The sequence below is a fragment of the Sarcophilus harrisii genome, chromosome 2 (assembly GCF_902635505.1).
Source record: "Sarcophilus harrisii chromosome 2, mSarHar1.11, whole genome shotgun sequence".
Taxonomy (NCBI): Eukaryota; Metazoa; Chordata; class Mammalia; order Dasyuromorphia; family Dasyuridae; genus Sarcophilus; species Sarcophilus harrisii.
In genome coordinates this window covers 218841846-218866853 of record NC_045427.1, presented here as the reverse complement: position 1 = coordinate 218866853, position 25008 = coordinate 218841846, and the positions used below count along the sequence as shown (strand labels likewise).

The 25008-nt window shown below is 41.2% G+C and overlaps 1 protein-coding gene across 2 annotated transcripts in view; it reads right to left on the bottom strand.

Moving 5' to 3' along the window:
- Nucleotides 1-24285, bottom strand: part of CNNM4 (cyclin and CBS domain divalent metal cation transport mediator 4) — a 56361-nt gene extending 32076 nt beyond the window's left edge. Inside the window, exon 1 of one of the 2 annotated variants that reach the window (XM_023494555.2) lies at nt 22878-24285. In XM_023494555.2, coding sequence (XP_023350323.2) covers nt 22878-24270 — 1393 coding nt within the window. In that variant the 5' untranslated portion in view covers nt 24271-24285. The remainder of the gene's footprint in view (nt 1-22877) is intronic. The other variant, XM_031951484.1, reaches the window with a different exon arrangement.
- Nucleotides 24286-25008: the final 723 nt, after the last annotated feature.

Below are 25008 nucleotides of genomic sequence, written 5' to 3'. Positions count from 1 at the left end.
CTTCCCTATCTCCTCAACTGCTCTCCTCTTTTAATTTGCATTTCCCCATGTTGCATTTCTTTCTTATTTATTCTGAATATGATTCCACATGTCTATTATTTGATGATCGATTGATACATGTAATCTTCCACCAGAGAATATAAGTTCCTTGAAAACAGAAATTGTCACATTTGTTTTATCTTTGTAATACCAATGCCTTGCCCATAATAGTTGCTTAATAACTGCTTGCTCGGTGATAGGCAGACTTTTATACGGCACTTTTATGGTGCCCAAAGTCACCCAGCAGGGCCTACAAAAAAACAAGAAAGTAAGGGGTGCCTATTGGAGATAAAAACATTACAGTATTTGAATGTAACAGAATTCTACTGTGCCATAAGGAACAATGATGAGGATGATTTCAGAGAAACCTAGGAAGGCTTACTAAACTGAAAGACCTCCAAACAGAAAGAGACAAATATAAGGAAAACTCCAAGCAAATTAAGAGTGGCCTGATGGCCAAAGAAACTTGGGGCCTGAGAAGCTAGGCAGGGGAGAGAGCAGAGAAGAGTACATAATTTCTCAAGTTAGATGACTTGAGCCTATCAACTGAAAGTGAAGAGCATGAGGAAGTAGGGATGCTGCTGCAATGTGTTAGGAGTCTCTCATCCCAAAGGAGATCTCAGGACAAGCTTCAGTTTTATTTTTTTACATATATTTTACAACTGGGAGAGTCTTCAGAGGCCAACCAGTAATTTTACCCCAGGAGAAAGTGGGGCTCAGAGAAAGTTCTACAAGACAGCTAAAATGGCAGACCTGGGTAGCTATGTGATTAAAATCCAGGCCTCCAGTCTGCTGAACGTTCTTCTGTGCAACATTAGAATCCTCTTTTTTTTTTTTTTTTTTGGGGGGGGGGGAATTGACTTTGTGGACAATTTTCCCCCTTCCCAAACTCACTCTTTTCCCTCAGGAAGGTAGCTTTCTACTTGATAACATGTCTCTTTAAGGGAAGGAGTGATCCTTCTTATCCCAGGGTCTCAATAATCTGAGAATACTTCATCCTACCCACAAAACCCTCAAGCCCCACAAACCCACCCCACAGGCTCTTGGGGAGACACACATCAGGACAAACAAACAATTTAAAAGTTGAGTTGGGTCTCTCTGGCTAAAGCTATGATTTCAGCTTTAATGACAGTAATTATACGTTATGGAGTTAAAATGAGCTAATTCTTTTTGTGGGATCATTTTGCTGTCCTCAGCCAAACTGTCTTCTCTTTGGTTCATGTACTATACTAGATAGAGGCAAGAAGACTTGAGTTCAAATCCACCCTCTGACACTTATTGACTGTGTGACCTTCCAAGCCCCTTCATTTCTGTCTGTCTCAGTTTCCTCCAATGTTAAAGAAGGCCTTGAAGGTCCTTTCCAGCTCTAAATCTGTGACCCTGCATATCCTCTGGGAACCTCTTTAGTTGGATTGGATTCCCTGTTGCTCACTCATCGCCCCTTCACAAGAAAGAGCCAAGTCTCACATTTAAGTTCCAAAAACCAGGGCATGGGCAATGTATTGATGTGCTAGAGTCAAAGGGGAGTGTGTGCACGTGCACACGTGCACACACACACACACACACACACACTCACTCACTCACTCCCCACTGCAAGCCCTCGTGACACCATCAGATCTCATTACGCTCAGTGTCAGAGAACATTGGAGCCATGTAATTCAATCTCCTCATGTTCATAACAACACTGGTAATACCCCATGCCAGTCTGCCACTTACGGTGAGTGTGACAGGAGGACCTAAGTTCAAACTGCCCTCAGATGCCCATCAGCTGTGTGACCCAGGGCAAGTCACTTAACCTTGTCTGACTCAGTTTCCTCATTTGTAAAATAAGCCAGAGAAAGAAGTGGCCAACCAGTCCTGTATCTTTGCAGAGAAAACTCCAAATGGAGTCAGAGTCAGACACGACTGAAATGACTTGGCAACAGCAAACTGAAGCTCAGAAAGGTCACCCAGCAAACAAGTATGAGAGGTGTGGTGACCTCGGGGTCACCTCCCATTCAGTATTCCCCACACAGCTGCTCACACCGGCCCAAAGTCACTGGCAGCAGGAGGAGCAGACAAACCAGGTGACCTGGACCTGCCTAGTCCTCTCTCTGTTACAGCTCGATTATCTCCATATTCTATTACAAACATCTGGTCTGATAATGTCACCTTGGGGGAGAAAAATGATAAATAAAAATATAATTGTGCTAAGCCGGACTATAAGAGTTTAGAATTTGTATTAATTCTGACACTGGCAAATGTTACTCAGCAAAAGTATGTCATAGATGGCATTACTCAGGACTCAGATGTTTATGATACATTAATATGAAACATAATTGTTAAATTCTAATGATAGTAATTTTAATGAGTTCAGCCCATTTTAATTAGCTGTCTTTTATACCTATTTATTATATTAATGGAAAAAGAATAGTTAATTTCTTTTAAAATATTGTCTATTTTAGATTTCCTGAAACTTGGAGAGAAAAACTCTTCCACCTTCTTTTCCACCCAAAGTGAGCTTTCATTGAACAACTTTTAAGAGCAGACCAGGAAACAGTGATGGGGCTGGGGAAAAGAGATGAAGCAAGCCTCTAAGTATTCGTTAATACATTCTCCATTCCACAAATGCTGATAAAACAGCTATTCTGTGACAGGCAATCTCAAGGAGTTGGAAGCCAGAAGTCATTGCTCTAACCTAGGCTCAGTGAGGGGACTTGCAGTCACACAACAGAGGTCACAAGTGATAAACATGAAAGACCAGTTTTCCTCTCACAGCAGCAATGCAGCCCTCAGTCCTCACATATCTTAGAAGAAGAGAAAGGATGATTTCAGAAACCAAATGGGGAAAAGGGGAAGAGGACTTTAAGACTTAATGATTGCTCTGCAGTTTTTCCCCAAGCTTTCCTAGGACTTCTAGCCTTAAGAGCCAGAAAGGAGCTCAGAAGCCATCTAGTGCACTCCCTCATTTTGCAGCTGAGTAAACGGAGATGCAGGGAGGTGAAATAATTTTTCCAAGGGCACCCAAGGGTGTTAAGAATCTGAAGCTTGAATTCTGCCAGGTCTGTCCTCTATTCAAATCCAATCTGCTACTCTTCTCCCTGCCCTCCTCATACTTTACCCAGTGACCTTTTCTTGAAATGACCTAGTCTGCTAGTGTTCCTTTTCTTATTAGAATGGAGGAAATATAAAGGGTAAGAACTGGGGACAAATGAATAAGTTAACTCAAACATAGTTTGAGATATCCCAGCCTCCCTCTTACTCCATAAATTCAGATTCTGCAAACTCTACTCTAGGGAGGAGAAAGTGTGGAGAACCATTCCTGATGGTCCCTATTTCTGGGCTAGCTAAAAGTCCCAGTCCCCTTTCCATAAAATTCTTTACAAATAGTTACAAGATACGAAGGAATTATCAGACACTGAGTTTCCAAGTCTGTAATATCTTTTGAAGAGTCCCATTCACTTCCCCCTCATCTCTCCTGGGTATAGAAGGAAGTGTCTTAAAGCTTACTGTACTTTCATCTCCCTGGCACATCCCTACCTGACCCTAGAGACCAGTAAGAAAAAGAATTCACAAATTTCAATGGTTCCAAGATCACTAAACTACCCCTTTCTCCACCATTAGCATCTCAGATTCCTTTATTCAATTTCTGATTTTGCCCCCACCTAGCAAAATTATAAAGTAAATCGTCTCAGGTTATTCCAATAAGGGAGGTGAGAGGGGAAATAATTGATCTGGCATGTTTCTTTAGCTTTGAACTCAGGAATTGTATTTTCTAAATTTTCATTGAAGTTGAAAAGTTATTAGATGATTAATCATAAAAATTATTTTTTGTCAAACTACAAAATCTTTTAAAAACCAAAACTGATTTTAAGAATTAACTAAAATTTCAAAGTATCAACTTCTAAATAATAACACACTGAAGATATTTTATTGGACCTAGGCACACCTCCTGTGCCCTCATAATGATTCCAAATCAATCTCTTGAGGGTCTGGACCAGGTCTGAGCACTTAAATTCCAAATCCCATAAGAAATAATGAACTAAAGGTTATTAATCCCTACGGTATGAATACATGGCAACAACTCTAGTACGAGTTTAAGCAGGAGGAGGACTTCCCAGGACTTTCCCCTCCTCTTCCCTACCTTCTCTGCAGCCCAAAGGAAGGATTAAACTGGCTAACTCCCTAGCTATTAATAGGTGCTGACTTCAACCAGCAAGAGGGCCTGCAAGGCAAAGGAGGACGAGGGCCTGCAAGGCAAAGGAGGGCGAGGGCCTGCAAGGCAAAGGAGGGCGAGGCCCTGAGGCCCAACTCCATAAGAAAGCCCAAGGGCGGCTCTCACTCCAAAGCAACCCAGAGGGTGGAGGGCACCCCAAGGAAAACCTTTGCTCTCCCTCTTTTCGAGGTTCAGTCTCCCTACTTTCTGGCCACTCCCGAGCTCTCAAGCACAGCTGCTCAGGTTGGTCTGGCTGTGTAAATCTGCAAAGCCCAATCCATATTATCCCCAGCTTTCCGGAAAGGGCACAGTTGCTAAGGCTGAGAAGCATGGTCAAGAAACAAGGGCATCAGTCCCCAGAGAAGAGCACGAGTGATTAGGATATTTTAATAAAGATTTGTTGACCGAGACAAAAGTTATCCCCTTTTCCCCAGGTTCACTTCTCCCCAGAGCTCAAGAAAATCTCTCTGGGGCTGGCCTCGAGCCCCCACCATACATTCCCTGGATATGCAGGATTCCCAAAACAAGAACACAAAGACTGATGAAGAGCAACTACAGCAGGCTCCAAGGGCAGCCCAGAAGCTCAGCTCCTCCAAGGAAGCTCCGCGATCTCCTGGTGGCCCTGAAAGTTGGAATCAAAGGCTGGGGAGAGCCGAGGGGCTGCACCCTAATTGGCAAGAGCACCGGAAGAGTTACCAGCCCCTCCAGAAGTGGACCGGGACCACAGAAACTCTAGGGCAGGCTTCTCCCATCCCCAAGGGGTGAAGGATCTGAAGGAAAAATCTAGAAGATGCATATTATTTCAGCTCTGACTCTAAAAAGGAGATTGAAGCCCTTCCAGGAGCCAAGGAGGGGAGCGGAAATAAGCCACTGCCTGGAGCAAAGATGGGGTGTCTGTTTTATTTTTGTATATTAAAGACCCAGACTAGCTCAGAAACTGGGTGGTGCAATGGATAGAGGGCCACGCCTGGAATGGGGAAGACTCATCTTTGGGAGTTCAAAACTGGTTCCAGATACTTTCTAGCTGTGTGACCCTGGGCAAATCCCTTAATTCTGTTGGACTTAGTTTTCTCATCTGTAAAATGAGATGGAGAAGGAAATGAAAAACCACTCAAGTTGGAACTCAAAAAAACAACTGTAAAATGAATGTTAAAAATTGCTTTTATATGTAATTGGGAAAAATTTAAATATCATTTAAAAATTATTTTCCATAAAAAAAAACTGTATTTTAAAATGCATAGCCAGTTAAGGAAAAGAGAGAAAGACAAGAAATTCCAAGGGAAAGAGAGAAAATCACGGAGAGAGATAAGACAGAAACAGACTCAGATGAAGATTCACCAATAGAAAATGAAAGAGAAACAAACATCAAGCGTGCTAGAAAAGAACACGCAAACATAGAGACACGCATGGAAAAACTGAGAATAATCTAAGTATAATGGCCTAATTAGACTCTCAGCCTCCAACTTCTGCCTTTCAATCAATGGAGCATTTATTAAGTACCTACTATGTGCGAGGCACTAGAGCCTTTCCTATCTATCCGAAATCATCTCCCTCCAAAAGCACATATCAGACCCAATTCACTCACAGCTGGGTTCTCTCAATGCCTCCAGGCCAACAAGAAAAAATGTCATAGCTTGACCCTCAGCTCTACCAGCCCCCCTCCCATGACCTGGGTATCTCCCCGTTTCTCCAGCTTATCTTCATGTAACAGTCTGACTGTTAACTGTATCCTGAACTTGATGCTGCGTTTATCACCTCTGAGCTCTTGGGCAGAACCAGTCCCTGCATTTCTGGAAATGCATACCCACCTCCAATTTTTGGAATTTTCTTCCTCCAAGGCTCAAATGAGACTGGCTTCTCTGCAAAACCTTTCCTGATCTTCCCAGTTGTTGGTTCCCTTTCCTTCAGCTATTTCCTCTGCAATACTTGGATTACCTTCTTACCCATTCTGTCCCTAACTTGTGGAGACTAAGGAAAGACTTTAGTTAAAAAGTTCTCCCATTGCATCCAAGATCTTCTCCAGTCATCTTGATCTTTATCTGGTCACTGGACCCCGACGGCTCTGGAGCAGAAAGTGAGGCAGGTGACCTTGCCCAGCCTTCCCTCATTTAAATCCAATTCACCTGTAAGCCAAAGCATCCCCTCCCCTGAAGTCCCGATCTACACCAAAAGACGAACAACAACCAGCCTAACTTGTGTACTGTCTCCCTCCAGAAAGCTTTCTGATGGTGGATATCATTTCATTTTTTGAATTGGCATCTCATGAGCACTAGCTCACAGTTGGTGCTTAGGAAAATTAGCACCACCTTCTTTACTCCTCTGGGTGGGAGAGGCACAAAGCAAGACAAATCTCACAATGCCATACAAATGTAAATTACTGTCATTACTACCATCCCCAAAGGCTTTGAAAGTTTAGCAGCATTTTAGTAACTACAGGCACAAAAGGAGGAACCACAACTAGTATTTAATAAAGGCCCCAAACAAATCAAGCTAGGGCAAAATCTAGATGAGATCTGGTCTGAATCCTAAATCTATTAATTTGGGAGTCTTCTTTTCCTTCTTAACAGGATTCCTGGTCAATGACTCTAAAAGACAAATCTGACTACAATGTTTAATCTAACAATTAGCCTGCCCGGTCTGATAATAGATACTCTTCCCAAAGAACCCTGTTGAAAGGAAATTAATTTTTCTTGGAAGATGTATAGCAACTACAAACATGAGAGATTTTAGGGGAGAAAAGCCCAAGCCCTAGAAAAGGAAGAGATCATTTGCGTAGGTCCTAAACATTTTCCATCAATGTAAATCTTAAAGTAATATGAGGCTATAAGGCTTGGGACTATCTGGAGAGAACACAAGGGTGGGAGTAAGGCCTTATTCTAAATATTAGTCCTTCATGTAAAACTCAGACTAATGCAGGGATTGGGGGTAGGGACATCCAAAGCTCAAGAGACAGTCATTCAGAAAAGCCCTCTCGATTACAGGGGATAGTGGGTAGGTGAAGGACAAGGTTTATATTATGTACAGTGGGGAACTATTTTAATTGAAATCTAGCCAAAGATTGGGGCTCTCCAGAAGCCTGCCTGACCTTTTTTCAGTTTTTTTTTCTCGTAACCTGTAAATAAACCCTTAGGGGAAAGGAAAACCAGACTAACTCCTCCGGAGGAAACCCTGAGGATCCAGAGTTCATTTGCACAATTTCAAACCACAGCCCAGATAGAAACTAGACTGAGCCGCACCCCTTTCCCTCCAGCTCCCTTCCCTCTCCTCATCCCCACCCTCCCAAGAAAACAAAAAAGGTGCCATTCTGGGACCAAGTAGGGAAGAAAGTATTCAAATGGTTGCTTCCCAACCTCCTACCCCAGTCCGTGCCTATGTCCGTGCCCTAGCTTTGGCTTTAAACTGCTACTGTAAGACAGGTCTCTGCTTCTGCCTGTCCCCCCAATGGAGTATCTGGCCCAATTCCCAGCTATCTACCAGGGAAAAAGGCAAGGAAAAATCAGGGGAGAGCTCCCAAGAAAATAAGTGTCTGCAGAATTTACAACTACAACCTCCTCAAATCTCTGCTGGGCTTCTAGCAAGAATGTACTCTCCTAAAGCATATATACTAACAGGAAAGCAGACACTCATATTTGCAGGTGATCAATAGGTAAAGAGCACGCTGCAGGTTAATTTATAATCATTTGAATCTTACAGTTTTTAACACTTGACTTTTAATCTAATTCTGGTTAGCTTCCTCAGCTGTTAAATGGATATTGCTACAAACAACCTCTTCCTGGTTTCTTTTGCAATTCAGGAGGTGAACAAAATCAGAAAGTAGGGATTGGTTGATAAAGTGGCATCCAGACTGAGAGAAGTTAAAAGGTACTATTTCTATCCTAAAGTCAAATGAAATTTTGTTATTTTATGCAGAAGAAGAAGAAACTAAAGAATCATGTAAGGAAGAGTGAGGAAAAACCTGTGGACAGCTAATATGTATCAGATAGCCAAGCCCTGTTCAAACAGCTCCAGGAAGGTTCCTAGCAGTTTGGGTGGATCCCTGATGGTGAATTTATGAGGGTCCCTGAATAGCACAAACCCTGAAGGGCTAAAGAAGTTGCAACCTGAATTAGTGAAGGGAGTACACATAGAGGACCAGGGTATTATCAATTTAAAGAGGGAAAGGGACTTCAAAGGTCATTTAATCCAACCCCCTGGTTTTACAGAAGTAAGGAAACCAGAGAAATGAGACAAATTTTATAAGATTACTGATTTATGTTACTCTCTTATGAGATTCTCTTGACTCAAAATCTAGCATTTTTTCCTATGCCAAACAAAAAGATTAATACAATCCCTTAAATATCAATGAGAAAGAAAGTGAACAAGATGCTATTGTCTTGCTGTGTACTTTCTATTACCTTAGAATAGTATTTTCCTCAAAAGGAGAGAGGGGACTGCTACCTCCAAAATGAAATAAACAGGTTTCAGGGCTCAGAAACAACACAGCTATGGCCTTAGATAACATTTATTCATCACAGACTAAAAACCATTACATTGAATTCCCAATCCCTATATTTATGCACACCTGCATTTTTGATTTCCTTCACAAGCTAATTGTACAATATTTCAGAGTCTGATTCTTTTTGTACAGCAAAATAACGTTTTGGTTATGTATACTTATTGTGTATCTAATTTATATTTTAATATATTTAATATCTACTGGTCATCCTGCCATCTAGGGAGGGTGGAAGGTAAGAGGTGAAAAATTGGAACAAGAGGTTTGGCAATTGTTAATGCTGTAAAGTTACCCATGCATATATCCTGTAAATAAAAGGCTATTAAATTAAAAAAAAAAAAACAAAAAAAAACATTTATTCATCACAAATTCTTCTCCGAGTCTGTAATATTATACTTCTAAGTTCATGGGGCTATCAAATTGTGCATACCTTTTTGTCTCTGTTGGATCTGTACCTCAAAGAGACCACCAATAAAGAGGAAAAGACCCTTGTGCAAAAAATGTTTGTAGTAGCTCTATTTGTAGTGGCAAGGAACTAGAAATTGAGTGGATAACCCTCAATTGGGGAATGGCTCAATAAGTTATGGAATATGAATGTAATGAAATATTGTTCTATGAGAAATGATAAACAGGATGATTTCAGAAAGGCTGGAGAGACTTGCATGAACTGATGCCGAGTGAAGAGGCTCTTTTCAACAATGAGGTGATTCAAGGCAATTCCAATAGTGGAAAGTGTCAGCCACATCCAAAGAGAGAATAATGGAGACTGAATGTGGATCAAAACATATTTTCACTTTTTGTTTTTGTTCTGTGTTTGCTTGGTTTTTTCTCCTCCCCTCCCCCCTTTTGATCTGATTTTTCTAGCATAACATGATGAATATGGAAATGTTCAGAATAATTAACACATGTTTACAGATTGTTTGCTGTCTTGGGGATGAAAGGGGAAAGTGGAAGAAAAATTTGGCACACAAGATTTTGCAGGGGTGAATGTTGAAAACTTTATATGTATTTGGAAAAACACTATTAAATTTTTTTAAAATGTTAAAAAAAGAAAGAAATAAATAAAAAAAAGCATAGATCTAATCTCCCACTCCTTGTAGAAATCTCTTCTCTAGCTTTACCAAAAGATGTCCCATCCAGTCTCCTATCAAGTATCTTGTTTCTGGCTTCTACATAAATTAAAGTTTCCCTATCAACAAGTTTATTCCCTATGTAATAGTTAAAACTATAGGGAGCCTCTTCAAGCAGCCCATGTCACCAATGGAAGAATAGCTTAATTATTAAAAAGAAGGGTTTTCCTGTTCAGTTGGTTTCACTATAATGGCTCTGGAGATGTTTTCTTATGTGTAGAATAAGCAAGTTGGGAAGATCAACTCTAAGGTACCTTCCTCTAGCATTCTTGCTCAGTGTGAAAAATTTCAAGATTTCTAGCACTCTATCAATCATTCTTTCTGACATAAATATATATTAGGTGGATTAAATATAACAAACATATTAATTGTCCATTACATGCAAGGAACTGAACTAGATGTTGAGGATACAAGTGAGACAGTTCCTGATTTTAAGGAACTTATATTCTTCTGGGGATTAAAATGTGTACATAAGATTTTTTAAAAATGATACCAAATAAAATGATAGAGGAAAAGGGAAAGGGAATACCTAGACAAAGTGCTCTTTAAAAACTCAAATTTAATGAAAAACACTGACTCAAGGGTTATCTGGCAAGGCTCAAATAGGAATTCTTGGGGTCTCTGCAGGTGGCTGTACTATTTACAATCTGAATAGCCTTAGACACTTACTTAACTTCTCTATAAAATGGAAAAGGGCAGGGTTGGACAACATGAACTCTAAGGGCCCTTCTACATCTCCACATATAGACTATGAACTTACTAGGACTAATGCACGGTGCCTTGAGAGCTAGCAAGCACTGGGCCCAGCACTCAAAAGCTTTCTCTTTTTCATATTAAATTCCTCAATCCTTTCAGTGTTTTTTGCTTTTCCAAGAACATGCTTTCCTCGTCCCACATCATCCTAAGTGCATTACTGTGAATACACTTTAACCAGATCTTTAGGGTGGTGCCCAATATTGAACACACTATTCCAACACAATATGATACTGTCTGGTATGGCATTCACCTTTTTATTACTTTATTACACCTTAACCCATCTTTATTATTATACAACACTGTTTCTCCACTAATGATGCCTGACTCATCAAGACAAGAAAGTGACACTGGGTTCCTCGCAGCCAGATCAGCCTCAGACTCTTGGCCAGAAATGTGCTGATCCAAGGACCAACCTAGCTAACTTTGCAATGGCTCATTACCAGTTTGGTAGCAGCGATAATTTTTTTTAGCAAAAGCTACTTTAAAAAGTCAGGCTCACCCTGTCTTTCCCAGGCTGGCACAGAAGGGACTATCCAGTAGCCCGATCCCACTTTGACTTGCTATGTTTCACAGACAACCTGAGGACACCCCTCCTCCTGGGAGGCTCTTTATATTAATGCCAAATTTGGTGGAAACATTCAATCAGTATAAACCCATCATGGTTCAGAACTCCTGAATTCAAGAGATCTGCCAACTTCCCTAACCTAGGAAAACAGAGATTATAGGCTGAGCCTCAAAGGCAGTTCTTTGAAATCATATCTCCTTAAAGTATTATTCCATCAGTTAATAGCTCCTCTTATGCTTATACAGCTAATGACCCCAGGTCTTTTTCACATAAAACGCTGTCCCATCTTGTACTTTTGTAATTGCTCTCTGAAGTTCAATGCCACAGATACATAGGCCCATTAAATCTCATGTCACCAGGATCACAAATGACTGTGGTTCATAGATCATGGGCCAATCTATCACCATGAATCTTGCTTCTATCATTCATTACATTAGCTACCTCTCCCAGTTTTGGGTCATCTAAAAATTTAACTCTGGGATCTTCATCCCAATCAATGACAATGACCTGTGTGGAACCTGACCCCTGATATTCCAAGCCAACATCTGTCACCATTGGACAACAATGAGTTACAGGGCAAAGTTGTACAACAACCAGTGGAAAATCCTGCTAACACTACTAGAAAGCAAGCCAGACTTTATTATCATGTCTAGAGAGTACCAAATGCTCCACTGGCTTCCAGATGTGGTGTTCAGGACACTCCTGATTTGACAGTAAGAGCTCACACCTGCATTCCAACCACTCTATCAATTCAATACTGATGCTGCCTCTAGTTACAGGTTAAACCCTCTAAGACTTAGTTGAAGATTTTCAAATGCCACTGTGGCAGGGCAAAATAATCACTGTATCCTCTCCAGGGGTGGGGTGATCCATTAAACTCTGTAAACCCAACATACTAGCAGCTTCTGGGCCTATATTATAAATGTTCCTATAGAGTCACGTTCCACTGGATGGCCTTTCACAACCAAGTAACCAAGACCTGACTAGAGGTGAAAAACCTGGTACAAGTAGCATCCTCATTTTACAGATGAAGAAACCAAGCCCTTTTCAGAGCTGCTAATCCCTCTTTGGTGTCTACCTTTCACTCAACTCCCTCAGTTGCTCTAAGTAGTTGAAGAATGCACAGCAGTCATACCCTGATAAAACCATTTTGGCAGATGAGCTAAACCAGGCTGAAGGTAACCAACAGTTCTCAATAAGTGAGTTGGAGGAATGTCTACCCCAAGCACTGGAAGATTTCTCGACTTTTGCCTTGCCCTCCGCTATGCGCTCCCACCCCATCTTGCACTCTGGAAGATCCAGTGAGTTTGATGATTTTGCATAACTCTGCCTCAACTAAAATCCAATTCATGTGCAAGTTAAGGCATGTCCCGCGATGTCACTGGTTCTCTTCAGAAAAGGAAGATCAAACACTGCCACCCTCCTAATTCTAAGTCACCATGTAACTCAAATCTTAGACTAAAAAGAAAACTGGTCACTTCTGAAACAAAGGAAAGACATTATTACCATTCCACCCTTGTTAATGGCAAAGAAACTCAGGCTTCTTTTCCTATCTTAGTCAAGATTATAAACAAGTCCATGGACATTTCTGGAGGATAAAATTGGCAAATTACTACTTTGAGCAATCCTCCGGTGAGAAATTTTTTGCTCAAATGGGATGCTCATCATTTTTTGTCCCCAGCTAATAGTTTGTGTTATTGATGATGCAGAGTTGCTCACTCATGACAAATGCCTGATGAGAGGTATGGATTTAATGGGGGAAAAAATCAAAGAGTGGGGAAAGAAGGCCACAGAGGCAAAGGAGGCACTATCCTCAATTACAAATCTTCCCTTAGAGAGGACAAAGGCCATCTAATCTCCTTCATGATTTCATAAGCAATGGCTCCACAGTCAACCTTGGAATTAGGAAAACTTGGGTTCAAGTCCTTCCTGATATATATCTAATGACCTTGGGCAAATCAATTCACCGTTCATGCTGCAGGCAACTTTCTCATACTTTAAATTCTACCACTAGTGAATCTGCATTGGGAAGATTAGTGTTCTCACTTGGGAGTCCCCTCTGCCAATGAAATCACAAGTTTGATAAAATAAAATAGGGCTTTCTCACAAGGTTGTGGTGAAACTCAAGTAACACAATGGATGTAAAGAACTATATAATCCTAAATGTGCTATTTTTATTATCTGTTATTATCACCATCATTGCAAGTTATCTGGTGCTTTATTGCTCTGCTAAGGAGAGGTCCAGAAAGCCCCCAAAAGAAATGAGCAGATTTCAACAGTTCCTAAAGGACAATCAGTACAGTTTTGCCTAGAGTAAATACTGAGCCTGGGCTCATGGATAGTGCTGGAGAAGCAGCCTAGTGGGAGGTGACTGCCAACTGGCATGACAATTCAAAAAACCCAGCACCTTCCCCCTAAAGCAAACAAATCCTGAGGTTCCACTAGCCCATATATTTTTCCACAGATCCTTTCCTTTCTCTCATCCTCCACAAAGTCAATATTGCCAAATGGTGTTCATTTGGCTCCACAAAATCTCATACAAGCTTCCTTCTCACTACTCATATAGCCACCAGTTTTTATTAGCTCTAACTGCCTCTTAATGGGCTTTCCCCTCTAGTCCATTTTACAGGTGCCAAAAAAAAAAAAAAAAAAAAAAAAAAAATTAAAATATGACTATCTATAGCTTCTCTGCTCCAAAACCTTCAGAAACATCCCATTGCTCATAGGGTGTAGACAAGTTCCCGAGTCTGGCTTTGATGGTCATTCAAAAATAGCTCTAACCTCCTCTTCTAGCTTTATTTCACATTATTCATTCTAGTTCTATTGGACTACCAGATTAACCCCAGAATTTAAGATTCTACCTCTTTCCTCTGACCATAATCAATCCCCCATACCCAGAATGTGCTTTTCCTCTTCAAATGGAATTTCTCTAATTTTGTCTTCCTTCAAGGCTTCCTTGAAGCCTTCTGTAACCTCTCTCACAAGTATCAGGATTCTCTCCCTTCTCAATTTATCTGTGTTTATTCATATACAGTTTGTCTCTTCAGAATCTAAGTTCTTTGAAAGCAAATATGACTTTTTTGTGTGTGTTCCCAGAGCTTAGTGTAGTGCCTTACATATAAGGACAGAGACTACTAGACTTGTGATTTCACTGTTGTAGAGCCCTCCCAGAAGAAGAAATTCCCTCCATTGGTGAAGATTACCTTCTGTCTCCTAAACTTGGGAGAGTTCCAAGAGTCTGACTCAAAGTCTCAGAGCCAGTAGGACTTTGAAGTGAATTCTCTTATTCACTGTGCACTCAATAAATGTCTTTATCATTATGGAAATCTCCCATTTTCCCAATTTGTTGGTACTATTCTTCTTTATCTATATACCAGTCCCTAAGGCTATTTATCTCTCTTAACTTCTCTTCTTGATGTTCATATAATCTGGTTTAGCCAGAAGAAAATGTCAAATGTATATTATGTTGCAGGGAAAAGGAAGAGGCTCTAAACATCAGTTTTTAGTAATTGGCTCTCATCTCTACCTCTAGGAAGTTGCTGAGAAAGGAATAATCCTACTATGAATAAGAAGTTTTATCTCCAATCTATTGGTCACTTAGACATCAAAGTGACTTTGTTTTTTGTTTTGTTTTTTACAAAAATAACTTTTTATTTTTCAAAATACATACAAAGATAGTTTTCAATATTCACCCTTGCAAAACCTTGTGTTCCAAATTTTCCTCCCTCTCTCCTGTTCTACATAGCAAATAATCCAATATAGGTTAAACATGTACAATTCCTCCAAACATATTTCCACCCTTCTTATACCACACAAGAAATATCATAAGAGAAAAAAAATTACAAAGAAAAAAACAAGCAAGCAAAGAACAACAAATAAGATGAAATTATTATCTAATGGTCCACATTCAGTCCCCATACTCCTCTCTCTGGATGCAGATGGCTCTCTCCATCACAAGTCTATCAGAATCACCTCATTGTTGAAAAGAACCAAGTCCATCACAGTTGATTATCACATAATCTTGTTGGTGTGTACAATGTTCTCTTGCTTTTACTCACTTCACTTAGCATCAGTTCATGTATTCATTCTATAAACCATTCCTCAACTAATGGCCAAAGTGACTTTGTTAAAACACAGATCTTACTGTGCCATTTCCCTACTCAATAAATTCCAGGGGCTCCCTCTCACTTCTATGATGAAATATAAAACTGACATTCAAAGCATTTCCTAACCTAGTCCCTTCCTGCCTTTCTAGTCTTCTTACACCTTGATCTCTAATACATCTTCTTTGATACAGTGACACTATGGACACTTTTCCAGAGTTGAAACCTGACCTCAGTTCCTTACTATGCTGGACAAGTCATTTACCCCTGTTTTCCTCAGTTTCCTCATCTCTAAAATGAGGTAGAGAAGGAAATGGCAAACTGATCCAGTATCTTTTTCAAGAAACTCTAAATGGGGTCACCCTTCCAAGTACATAATAGTCTAATAATAATTATTAAAATTAAAACATATTATTATTATGAAAACTCCAACCTGATGGACCCTCTAAAAGGGTTTCTGGGGCCACCATCTTTCTTAAGCCACTTTAAAAACCACTGCCTTTTAGCATGTGGGGGAAAAAGCTTAAGTCTTTATATACCTTGCTCTTCCTAATGACTCAGAAAGAAAATAGGTAGGAGATATCCTGGGACTGGATTCCTGTTCTTTATAAGCAAGCTGCTTTATTAAAAAACATTAGGAACTATCATATTTCTTATTTTGATTATACTAAATTATACTAAAATAGAGCCAGATGTACTGAATTTCATGATGGTAAACTGAATTTTCAGGGTTATATGAATATCAGGAAGGGACATTGTTAGAGGCCATCCAGTACAACCCTTTCATTTTATAAATGAAGAAGCTAAAACCCAGGGAAGTTAAGTGACTTTTCCAAATTTATCTAAGTTAAAGGTCAGAGGCAGAATTTAATCTATGACACTTCTGAGTCCAGGGTACAAAGAAGATTCTCTGGGTGGACCTCTGAATGTGCCTTAGATAAAGAAGTCCAATTTTAAACTCTACAGAGTTGTACTATAGGAGACATAAAGATTTTCTATAGTTTTTGTGCTTAGGAGTTCCAAAGCTAACTTTATGTGCTAATTAATAATAACAATAATAACTAGCATTTCTATACTTATCCCTGGTTAAGCACTTCACAAATATGATCTCACTTGATTCTTAGTGAAGTTAATAATAGCACTCGTGAAATTAAGTGCTATTATTGTCTCTATTTTACAGGTGAGGAACTTGGAGGCAGAGAGAAAATGCCCAGTGTCATACTGCTAGTAAATGTCTAAGGCTGAGTTTAAATTCAGGTCCTCCTGACAGCATTCTATCCATTACACCCAACTAATTACCTCTCTCAGCAATATCACCACAGAAAAAATGGTTCTCGGTAAACTATGACCACTGCTGTTGCTGCTACTACAACTGCTGCTATTATTATTACCACTACCACTACTACACTAGTAGTTTACTGTTAAATCATTTCTAGTCCGCATCCCCATGTAGAAACTCCTTTTACCAGTACAGATCAACAACTCTGTAGTTTCTAACTAGTCTTCAAAATTTGCCAGAGGAACACCACAATCTCACAGCTAGCTTGGGTCAGGGGGAGTGCCTGAACCCAGCCAGGTCTCAGTGGCTTCTTGGCTGCCTCTCACAGCTTCATACACTGACATCAGCTGCATTAAGCAGGTGGTATGGCAGCTCTGGTAGAGGTCCAGACAAAATACATATTCAGGAGAAAAAAAACTAGCTAGTAGGAAAAAAGTCAGGGAATAAGACCAGAAGCAAATGGGAAAAATGAAGTGAAACTGGCTACTGAAAAGATAAAAGTATTTAATTTTAGTATTTGTAGGCATTTCTTTCTATTTGACCTATTCTGACTTTTTATAGGAGGCCTAGCCCAAGGAGAAGACAGGTCCAAGGTCACATTGTAAGTCAATGGCCCAGATGGGCAAGGAACAACAAAGTTTATACACTGTACCATACCAGATAGGTGGGTGGAGGCAGATAAGATGGTCAAAAGATCTTACTGTCAAGAAGGAGCAAAAATAAATTGGAAGAGAAGTAGGGTAGACTGATAAAAGCTGGAATATGGATTTTAAAGGGAATCTAGAGCTTTATATCTCTAACAGTGCAGAGCTGAGAGGTTCATTTTACTGGCATGCCCGGAGGGCCTAGGCCCAGGTATAATCTAGAATAGAAAAAAAAAAAAAAAAAATGGGAAAACAGAGTTTGGGTTGTAAAAGTGAAATCTTCCTAATCTACAACATTGCAGGGAAACCCAACTTCTAATACCAGAAACTTGTGCCTACAGCTAGACTCTAGCAAGAAAGATTGAAAATGTCCTCTTCATATCAATCAAAGCTAAATACTGAGGATATAGAAAGAGACAAAAGAGAGTCTCTGCCCTTAATTGAGGGGGTGGGGAGACAAAAAGCAAAAAATATATATAAACACAAACAAGCTATTTTCAGGATAAATAAGAATCAGAAAAAATCCTATAGAAGACGGGATTTTAGTTAAGATTTAAAGGAAGTCAAGGAAGCCAATGATGAAGAATATTACAGATATTATTGTTCTATAAGAAATAATGAACAGGCCGATTTCAGAAAAGCCTGGAAAGACTTACATGAATTGATACTTAGTGAAGCAAGCAGAACCAGGAGAAAATTGTGTAATAACAAGATTCTGTGATGATCAACGTGATGGACTTGGCTCTTCTCAAGTGTGGTGATTCAAGGCAATTCCAATAAACATGGGATCGAAAATGCTATCTGCATCCAGAGAGAGAACTAGAAAGACTGAATATGGATTAAGGGATAATATTTTCACCTTTTTGTTTGTTTTTTTTTTTCTAGTGTTTTTTTCCCCCTTTGGTCTGATTTTTCTTGCACAACATTCCATGACAAATATGGAAATATGTTTAAAAGAATTGTACGTATTTACAAATATCAGATCTGCTTGCTGTCTTGGAGAGGAGGGAGATAGGGGAAGAAGGGAAAAAAATGTGGAACATAAAATCTTATAAAAATAAAAGTTAAAACTATTTGTACATGTATTTGGAAAAATAAAATACTACTGAAAAGAAAAAAACAAATGAAGAGTATTCCAGGCATGAGGGACAATGGGGAAAAATGCCCAGAGTTGGGGAATGGAGTATCTTGTTTGTGAAATAGTCAAAAAATCAGCATCACTGGATCAAAGAGTATGTGGTAGGAATTAAAGTTTAACAAGAATGGAAAAAGAGACAGGCCTAGGTTATGATGGGTTTTGAATGCCAAATACAGCATTTCATATTTGATGCTGGAAGCCATAGGGAGCCCCTGGAGTTGACTTGCAAGGGTGGAGAGAAATATGGTCAGACCTGTATTTGAGGAAAACCACTTTGGTGGCCGAGTAGAAACTGGAGGGAGGCAGACTGACAAGCAGTCTATTACAATAATCCAGATGGGAAGAGCTGAGGGCCTACACTAGAAGGGTGATAGTGTCAAGGGAGAAAGGAAGTGAGAGATGTTACAAAGGTGAAATTGACAACCCGTGTGCTTTAATTCATGTTTGCTGATGATGGCTACTTTCATCCCATAGATTGCTGAGTAGTCTCCCGTGCAAAACTCAATCCAAAGACCATCAACTACCTAGAATCTTTTAAAATTCCTTCCAGTGTCCAGTGCCTCCCCCACAAATTTCCCTTCCATTTATTTCACTTAGTTATTTCTCTCAATAAATTGTAGGGGAAGGGAATGCTTCATTTCTGTCTTTTTATTACTAATATCTAGTATAGTACCAGGCACATAAATGTTTGCTGAAAGGGAGAATGGCTCTTCCAGCCTGTTCAAAACAGTTTCCAGGACATTCAGCTCAAAAATCACACAATATTCTCCCAAGCCACACATAGCCTCTTAATCACGAACTGGTAAACCCTTATAAAACTTCTGTTTGCTGAGGCTTCTTTTATCCCCAAATAAGAGAAACTAAGGTATAAACAGGACAAATTCCAGGACCAAAGATAGAAGCCTCTGAGACTCACTGTTCCATTCCTGGCCCTAAATATCTCTCTAAATTTCTTCCTAATAATTTCTCTTCTTTTCTTACAGCCATGCTAGGTATTTTTAGCCCTTGGCTGATACATGAAAAATCTGCTATAAGCATCTCCATCACAATAAATTTCCAGACTACCTGGAAAAACCTTCCAACTTTGATGTTACAGTCTTTACCTGAGGCTACATCTTCCCTTTCTTCCTTTTTCCCAAGCAAGGTCCCTTCAATCTTTCTGTCTTGGGCTACTTCGTTCTATATAGAGTTCCTATCCCTTATATTGCTTGCTGATGAAATGACTAGGTTTTTTTCCCTCCCTCAGTGTCCTCCCTGGGTTAAAAGAGTTCCAGAGGGCTAGAAGAGTTTCTAAAGTGATGGTGTGACTGCCTTCTCTATACACATGATAGCATCACAGTTGGCCTTTCTACTGCATGACTGAGGTTAGAGAACTTATTACCTGACCTGAATGACTTTGGGTAGTCTGGGTTTTCCCCCCCTGTAAAATTAGGAGGATGGACTAGATCACCTCTAAGATCTCTTCCAGCTCCAGATCTATGATGCTGCCATTCTTTGTACCACAGTACTTTCTCTTCAAGGCTGTGCCTAGAATACTGTAGATTCTAAGGAAGGAGAGATGAGCAATCTAACATTCTGGAAAAACTAATTCTGACTTGTCTTTGACTTTATATCTACTAAGATTACTTCCCAGGTTGGAGAGTAGAGAGGTGGCAAGGGTTGGAAGAATTACTGGATTTTCCTTAAGAGATTAGAGCTTAGAGTTATTTGCTATTTTTTGTCACTAACCAAACTGGCCTTAAGTATTCAAATTCAGTCCCTCTGAATCCAGAGACCTGGGAAAATGTGACAAGGACCAATCCAATCTGGATAAATCTTTATCTGAAATGTAAAGAGGGGGAAAGGATGTTTTGTGAATGACTCTAGTTGGTCCCTGGATATTTTAAAGATAATAATGAATGAGGGATAGACTTGAGGAAAGGGAACACTGAGTCACTTTCTGGAAAATACTTTTGGTAAAGTCAAATCCTTCGAGGCTGCTGGGAGTCGGTGGATTAGTAAACTGGCCTCAGTGTAAGGGAAACGTGGGCTAAAGTCCTTGCTCTGATACATAAGGACTATTTAACTTTAGGCAAGCAGCTCTTTAAGACTATAAGGTCCAGAGGAAGTCCTAAACTGCATCCATAAGGATTCTCCTTACTGAGAATTCATACACCAATGAAATCATAGGTCCAGTCCAAAAAAATAAAGTCAAATCAGCAGAAAAGGCAAGAAATCCACACATAATCATAAAATTTGTAAGATCACTGACCTGACATGATATTTACTTGGGTCTGAAGTAAGGAGGTTATAATTACAAAAAGTTAACTTGTTCATTGCCTGACTAGTGATTTAACTATAATAATACTGAACTATAGAAATTCTGGGTTCCAATCCTGATTCTGTTACAAACTAGCTGTGGGACATCAGGGGAGTCTATTGATCTCTCTAGTCATTTCATCTATATAAAACTGTACTAGGTCAATTATAAATTCTTATGTACCAGAGAGCAAGGCTGATTTATCAAGCTTGTATACCTCTCTAAAAGTTTCTCTTCAGGCTATAGGTTAACTGAAGACATCAGAGTATGCTCTGGTTTCTTTCTGATGAATTTTACACTTCCACTTCCTCTGAGAAGTACTCCAGGAAGACAAGGTCCCATTTTACAGTGGGTGGGTCCTAGCCAGTTTTACTCCTTAGTTCCTCATCTTCTGAACTGCCAAACCTAAAATAGGATTATAAATCACAAATAATAGATCCAGAGATCATCTAGTTGGCAAATTACAGCCCTTGAAGGACTCTGTGGTCGAGAAAATTTTTTATATTTTAAATGCAATAACTTTATTTGGAACTTTATTTCAAAGTGTAAAAATGGTCCCAGGCCATACAAAAAAGCTTGCTCACCCTTCACCTAATCTAACACTCTCATTTTATAGAAGTTCATGGATATGAAGAAGATTGCCAAGTCACAGTCAGTGGCTGAATCCGAAGTTGAACTCAGATCCTGACTCCAAATCCGGTGCTTTTTCTACAGTACTATGAAACCTCTATCCCAATATGAGAATTTAATCTGAATAATTATATAAAAACATCCTTGGAATTAGGAAGGATTCTGAGCCTTCCTGATCATCCTGAAACTCATCCTGAGTTTTAAAAAGTCCCTTTCCAACTTTTCTAGTCTTCTTATACTTCCATCTTTTCCATATACTCTAAAATACAGTGTTACTAGTCTTCTTGCTATTTCTGGGGGAAAAAAAATCAAAACATTCTATCTCCCTCCCCACTCAAAGCCTTTTTTTCTTGGCTATCCCCCATGATTGGTATACACTCTCAATGAAGTTGGGAGACATTTGGCCATTATTATTTACATGTGGTCTCCTTTAGAGTGTAAGTTCCTAGAAGGCAGGAACTGTTTTGTCTTATCTTTGAATCCTCTGACCTTCTGGAAGACTTGGTAAACAACAATCACTTAATAAAAGCTTGCTGACTAACCTCAGGGAGAAAAAAAAAATCACTTAACCAATTTAGAGTCAAATCTATAAGAAATCACAGTTGGGGGGCTAAGGGTGGTTTAACCTTCAGAAAAATAACAAAACAATCCTGAGAACTGCCTAATCACTCCAATTCTGGAGAGCCAAGTGTTATTTCCCTGTCATTTTCAGCTCCTGCTAGTCCCCTTTCTAGCCCAACAGCAACAATCCAGTCAGTTCCCCAACTTGACTCCACTCCATGTTCCAGAAATAACTTGCTGAGTTCCACCTCCCTCCCAGTCCCAAACTAATGTTCGGAAGTCATTCCAAGGATAGTGGGTACAATTCAATCTAAGGTTACTTTAGCCAAAAAGGGATTAAGTCCAAAAGGAGGTATCCTTACCTATCAGGAATGAAACCTGGAATGAGAGACCACGGTGATCTGCAAAAAGAAACCTCAGAAAAATCCTGCCTAGTTCAGGTGAAAATTTTCTTTTCATCTCCTCCAAAAATGTTTCCTTCCTTTTCAGCCTCCTTGCTGATGAAACTCTAGGATATGTTCTAGTACATAAATTACTTTGTGACAGTGTGGCTTGAGGCAGGATGAGAGCTTTGATGGAAGAAAGGGGATGTGTATACACTGAGTTTGGGACTGGTGAGTAAAATTCTCCTGCTGCCTTTCTAGTCAGTCTCTTGAGAGGTAGCCAAGAACTGATGAATCGGAAAAGTACAGAGCAAGAGGAGGCCTATTAAATATGTCTAAAAGACCAATGATTAGAGGCCGGTATCTGTGGCCTAGGAAGTTATGACACTACTATTCCAAACGATGAATAATCTGTCTGCATTCCACTGAATTTTTAAAGCCTTCAAAATGTTATTTGGAACCCTCCCCATTCTACCACCTGAAGTAATGAAACAAGGGATAGATTCTCCTAAATGTTTTGTTGTTGTTGTTGTTCATCCCATCTGCAGTCTCTCGGGTAAGGGAGGTAACGGACAAGAGAGCACAGGTTATATACAAACAGAATCTGTCACAACAGGTATAACAAGATCCCACAAATAAAGCGAGTAGACCAATGGGGCTTACCCTTCTTGAACTCCTCTAGCATGGCGTCCAGTTTGGTGTCATGGAAGACAAAATGAACTGGATGGTTGTAGAAACGAGTGATGGTTTTCAGAGGAGTGCAGTCATCCGGGTCCACAAAGGCCAGATCCTTGACATAGAGGATATCGACGATATTGGACTGCTCCTCCTCATACACGGGGATGCGTGTGTACCCACTTTCCATAATCTCTGACATAGTGTTAAAGTCCAGTATGGCATCATTTCTGATCATGAAACAGTCGTGGAGCTGGGTCATGATATCCTCCACCGTTTTGGTCCTTAGTTCCAGGGCTCCCTGGATCATATTGAGCTCCTCTTTCACCAGATCGTTGTACGGCTGGGTCACCTTGAGCATCTCCATCAGCCTTTCCCTGTTGTAGATGGTACCAATCTCCTGACCAAGGACATAATCCAAAACCTTGCTGATGGGATAACTTAAGGGGAAAGTGATGATCATAAACAGTTTAGTGACATTGAGCGTGTTGGCCCCCACGGCCAGGCCGTGGCGGGAACACAACGCCTGGGGTACAATCTCCCCAAAAATGACAATGCCAATAGTGGAGGAGGCCACGGCCACCACTCCCGATCCAAGAAGGTTATCCAGAAGGATCGTGAGGGAGGTGTTGACCAGCACGTTGCCCAGGAGCAGGGAACAGAGAAGGTAGTTGCCCTTACTTCGAATGGGCTCAATCTTTCGGGCATACCTTTTCTCTTTCTCCTTACCACAGTTCTGTACTATCCTCAGCTCCATGGGGTCCAGGGCCATGAGACCGAGATTGAGGCCTGAGAAGATGCCAGAGAGCACCAGCAGCACCAGGAGAAGCACAATGTTCAGCCAGAGGGGCATTATCCTCTTCTCGCCCTCCATGAGGAAGAGCAAGGTGTCCGTGCCGGGCCACCTGAGCCACTGCCCCGCACCCCAGGTGCACAGGCCGTAAAGCCTCGAGTTCTCGCTCCTCCTCAGGTACTTGCTTTCCATGAGCAGCAACATGATCGAGTTGTCGGTGCTCACGTTGATAATCTTGTGGATCAACAGGTCCCTGGAGATCCCGATGCAGACGTTGGTTTCGTAGATGTCCTGCATGGTCTCCAGCTCAGTGAAGGTGATGTGGCCAAGGGAGTAGTCGTCTAAGTTGATGCCATATAGTCTCAGCCTCACCATGCTGCCCTCGGTGACGTAGAGGATGCCATCCGAGTTGATCCCGCACGTACTGTTGCAGGTATCCAGCCTCATGCCAAAGATTTTGGACTGGTCCTGGCCCCAGGTACCCCGGACCCACAGCAGCAGCCCCAGCGCCGCCAGGAGGAGGCGCCCTCGGGCCCGTCCTCCCGCCGGGCCCGGGCCCAGGCCCCCGCCCCCGCCGCCCGGCGCCATGTTGCTCCTGCTGCTGCCGCCGCGCCCCAGTGCCCCCAGCCCCCCGCCGCGCGGCACCTCTCAGCGCCACCGCCGCAGCCGCTCCGCCGCCGCCGAGCCAACTGCCCGGGCCGCGGGCCTGACGTCACACCGGCGGCCCGCCCCCCCGGGCCACAGGCACACACCCAGTCCCACGCCCCCTCCGCCGGGAGTCACGCCCACTCGTTTGCATGACTCCGCCTCCTTAACCCCCTTCCTCCTTCCCCGGCGTCCGCCCTCTCTTTGGAGGTACCGGCACCTATTACCCTGCCTTAAGGGGGTCTGGGCTCTTAAGGTGGAACTGGGATGGTACGATTTTTGAAGTTGAGATGTGAAAAGGACATTAAAGGTCATCTAGTCAATTCTCTTTTTACAGATAAAAAAAGAGAGAGAGAGACCCGCAGAGAAGTGCCCAAGGTCACACGCAGCGAGTGCCAAGGTTAAGATTTGAACTTGGGACAAGTTGGCCTCCCCCTCCCGCCTCTTTTAATTTGTTCCGTAGAATCCTCTCAAGATCACGGAACTCTAGAACCGAGAGAGACCTTAGAAGCCATCAGGTCCAATCTTGGACCACGGAGAGAGCCTGCGGGCTGGTTTCTCCTCCTCAAGCCTCTCTCCCCCCCTCAGTCGTTCTCCTAGCGGCCGCTGGAACTCGGGTCCGACCAGAGACAACCCCAAAGCAAACATACCAACAGTTGGCTTCGTTATTTCCAAAATTAG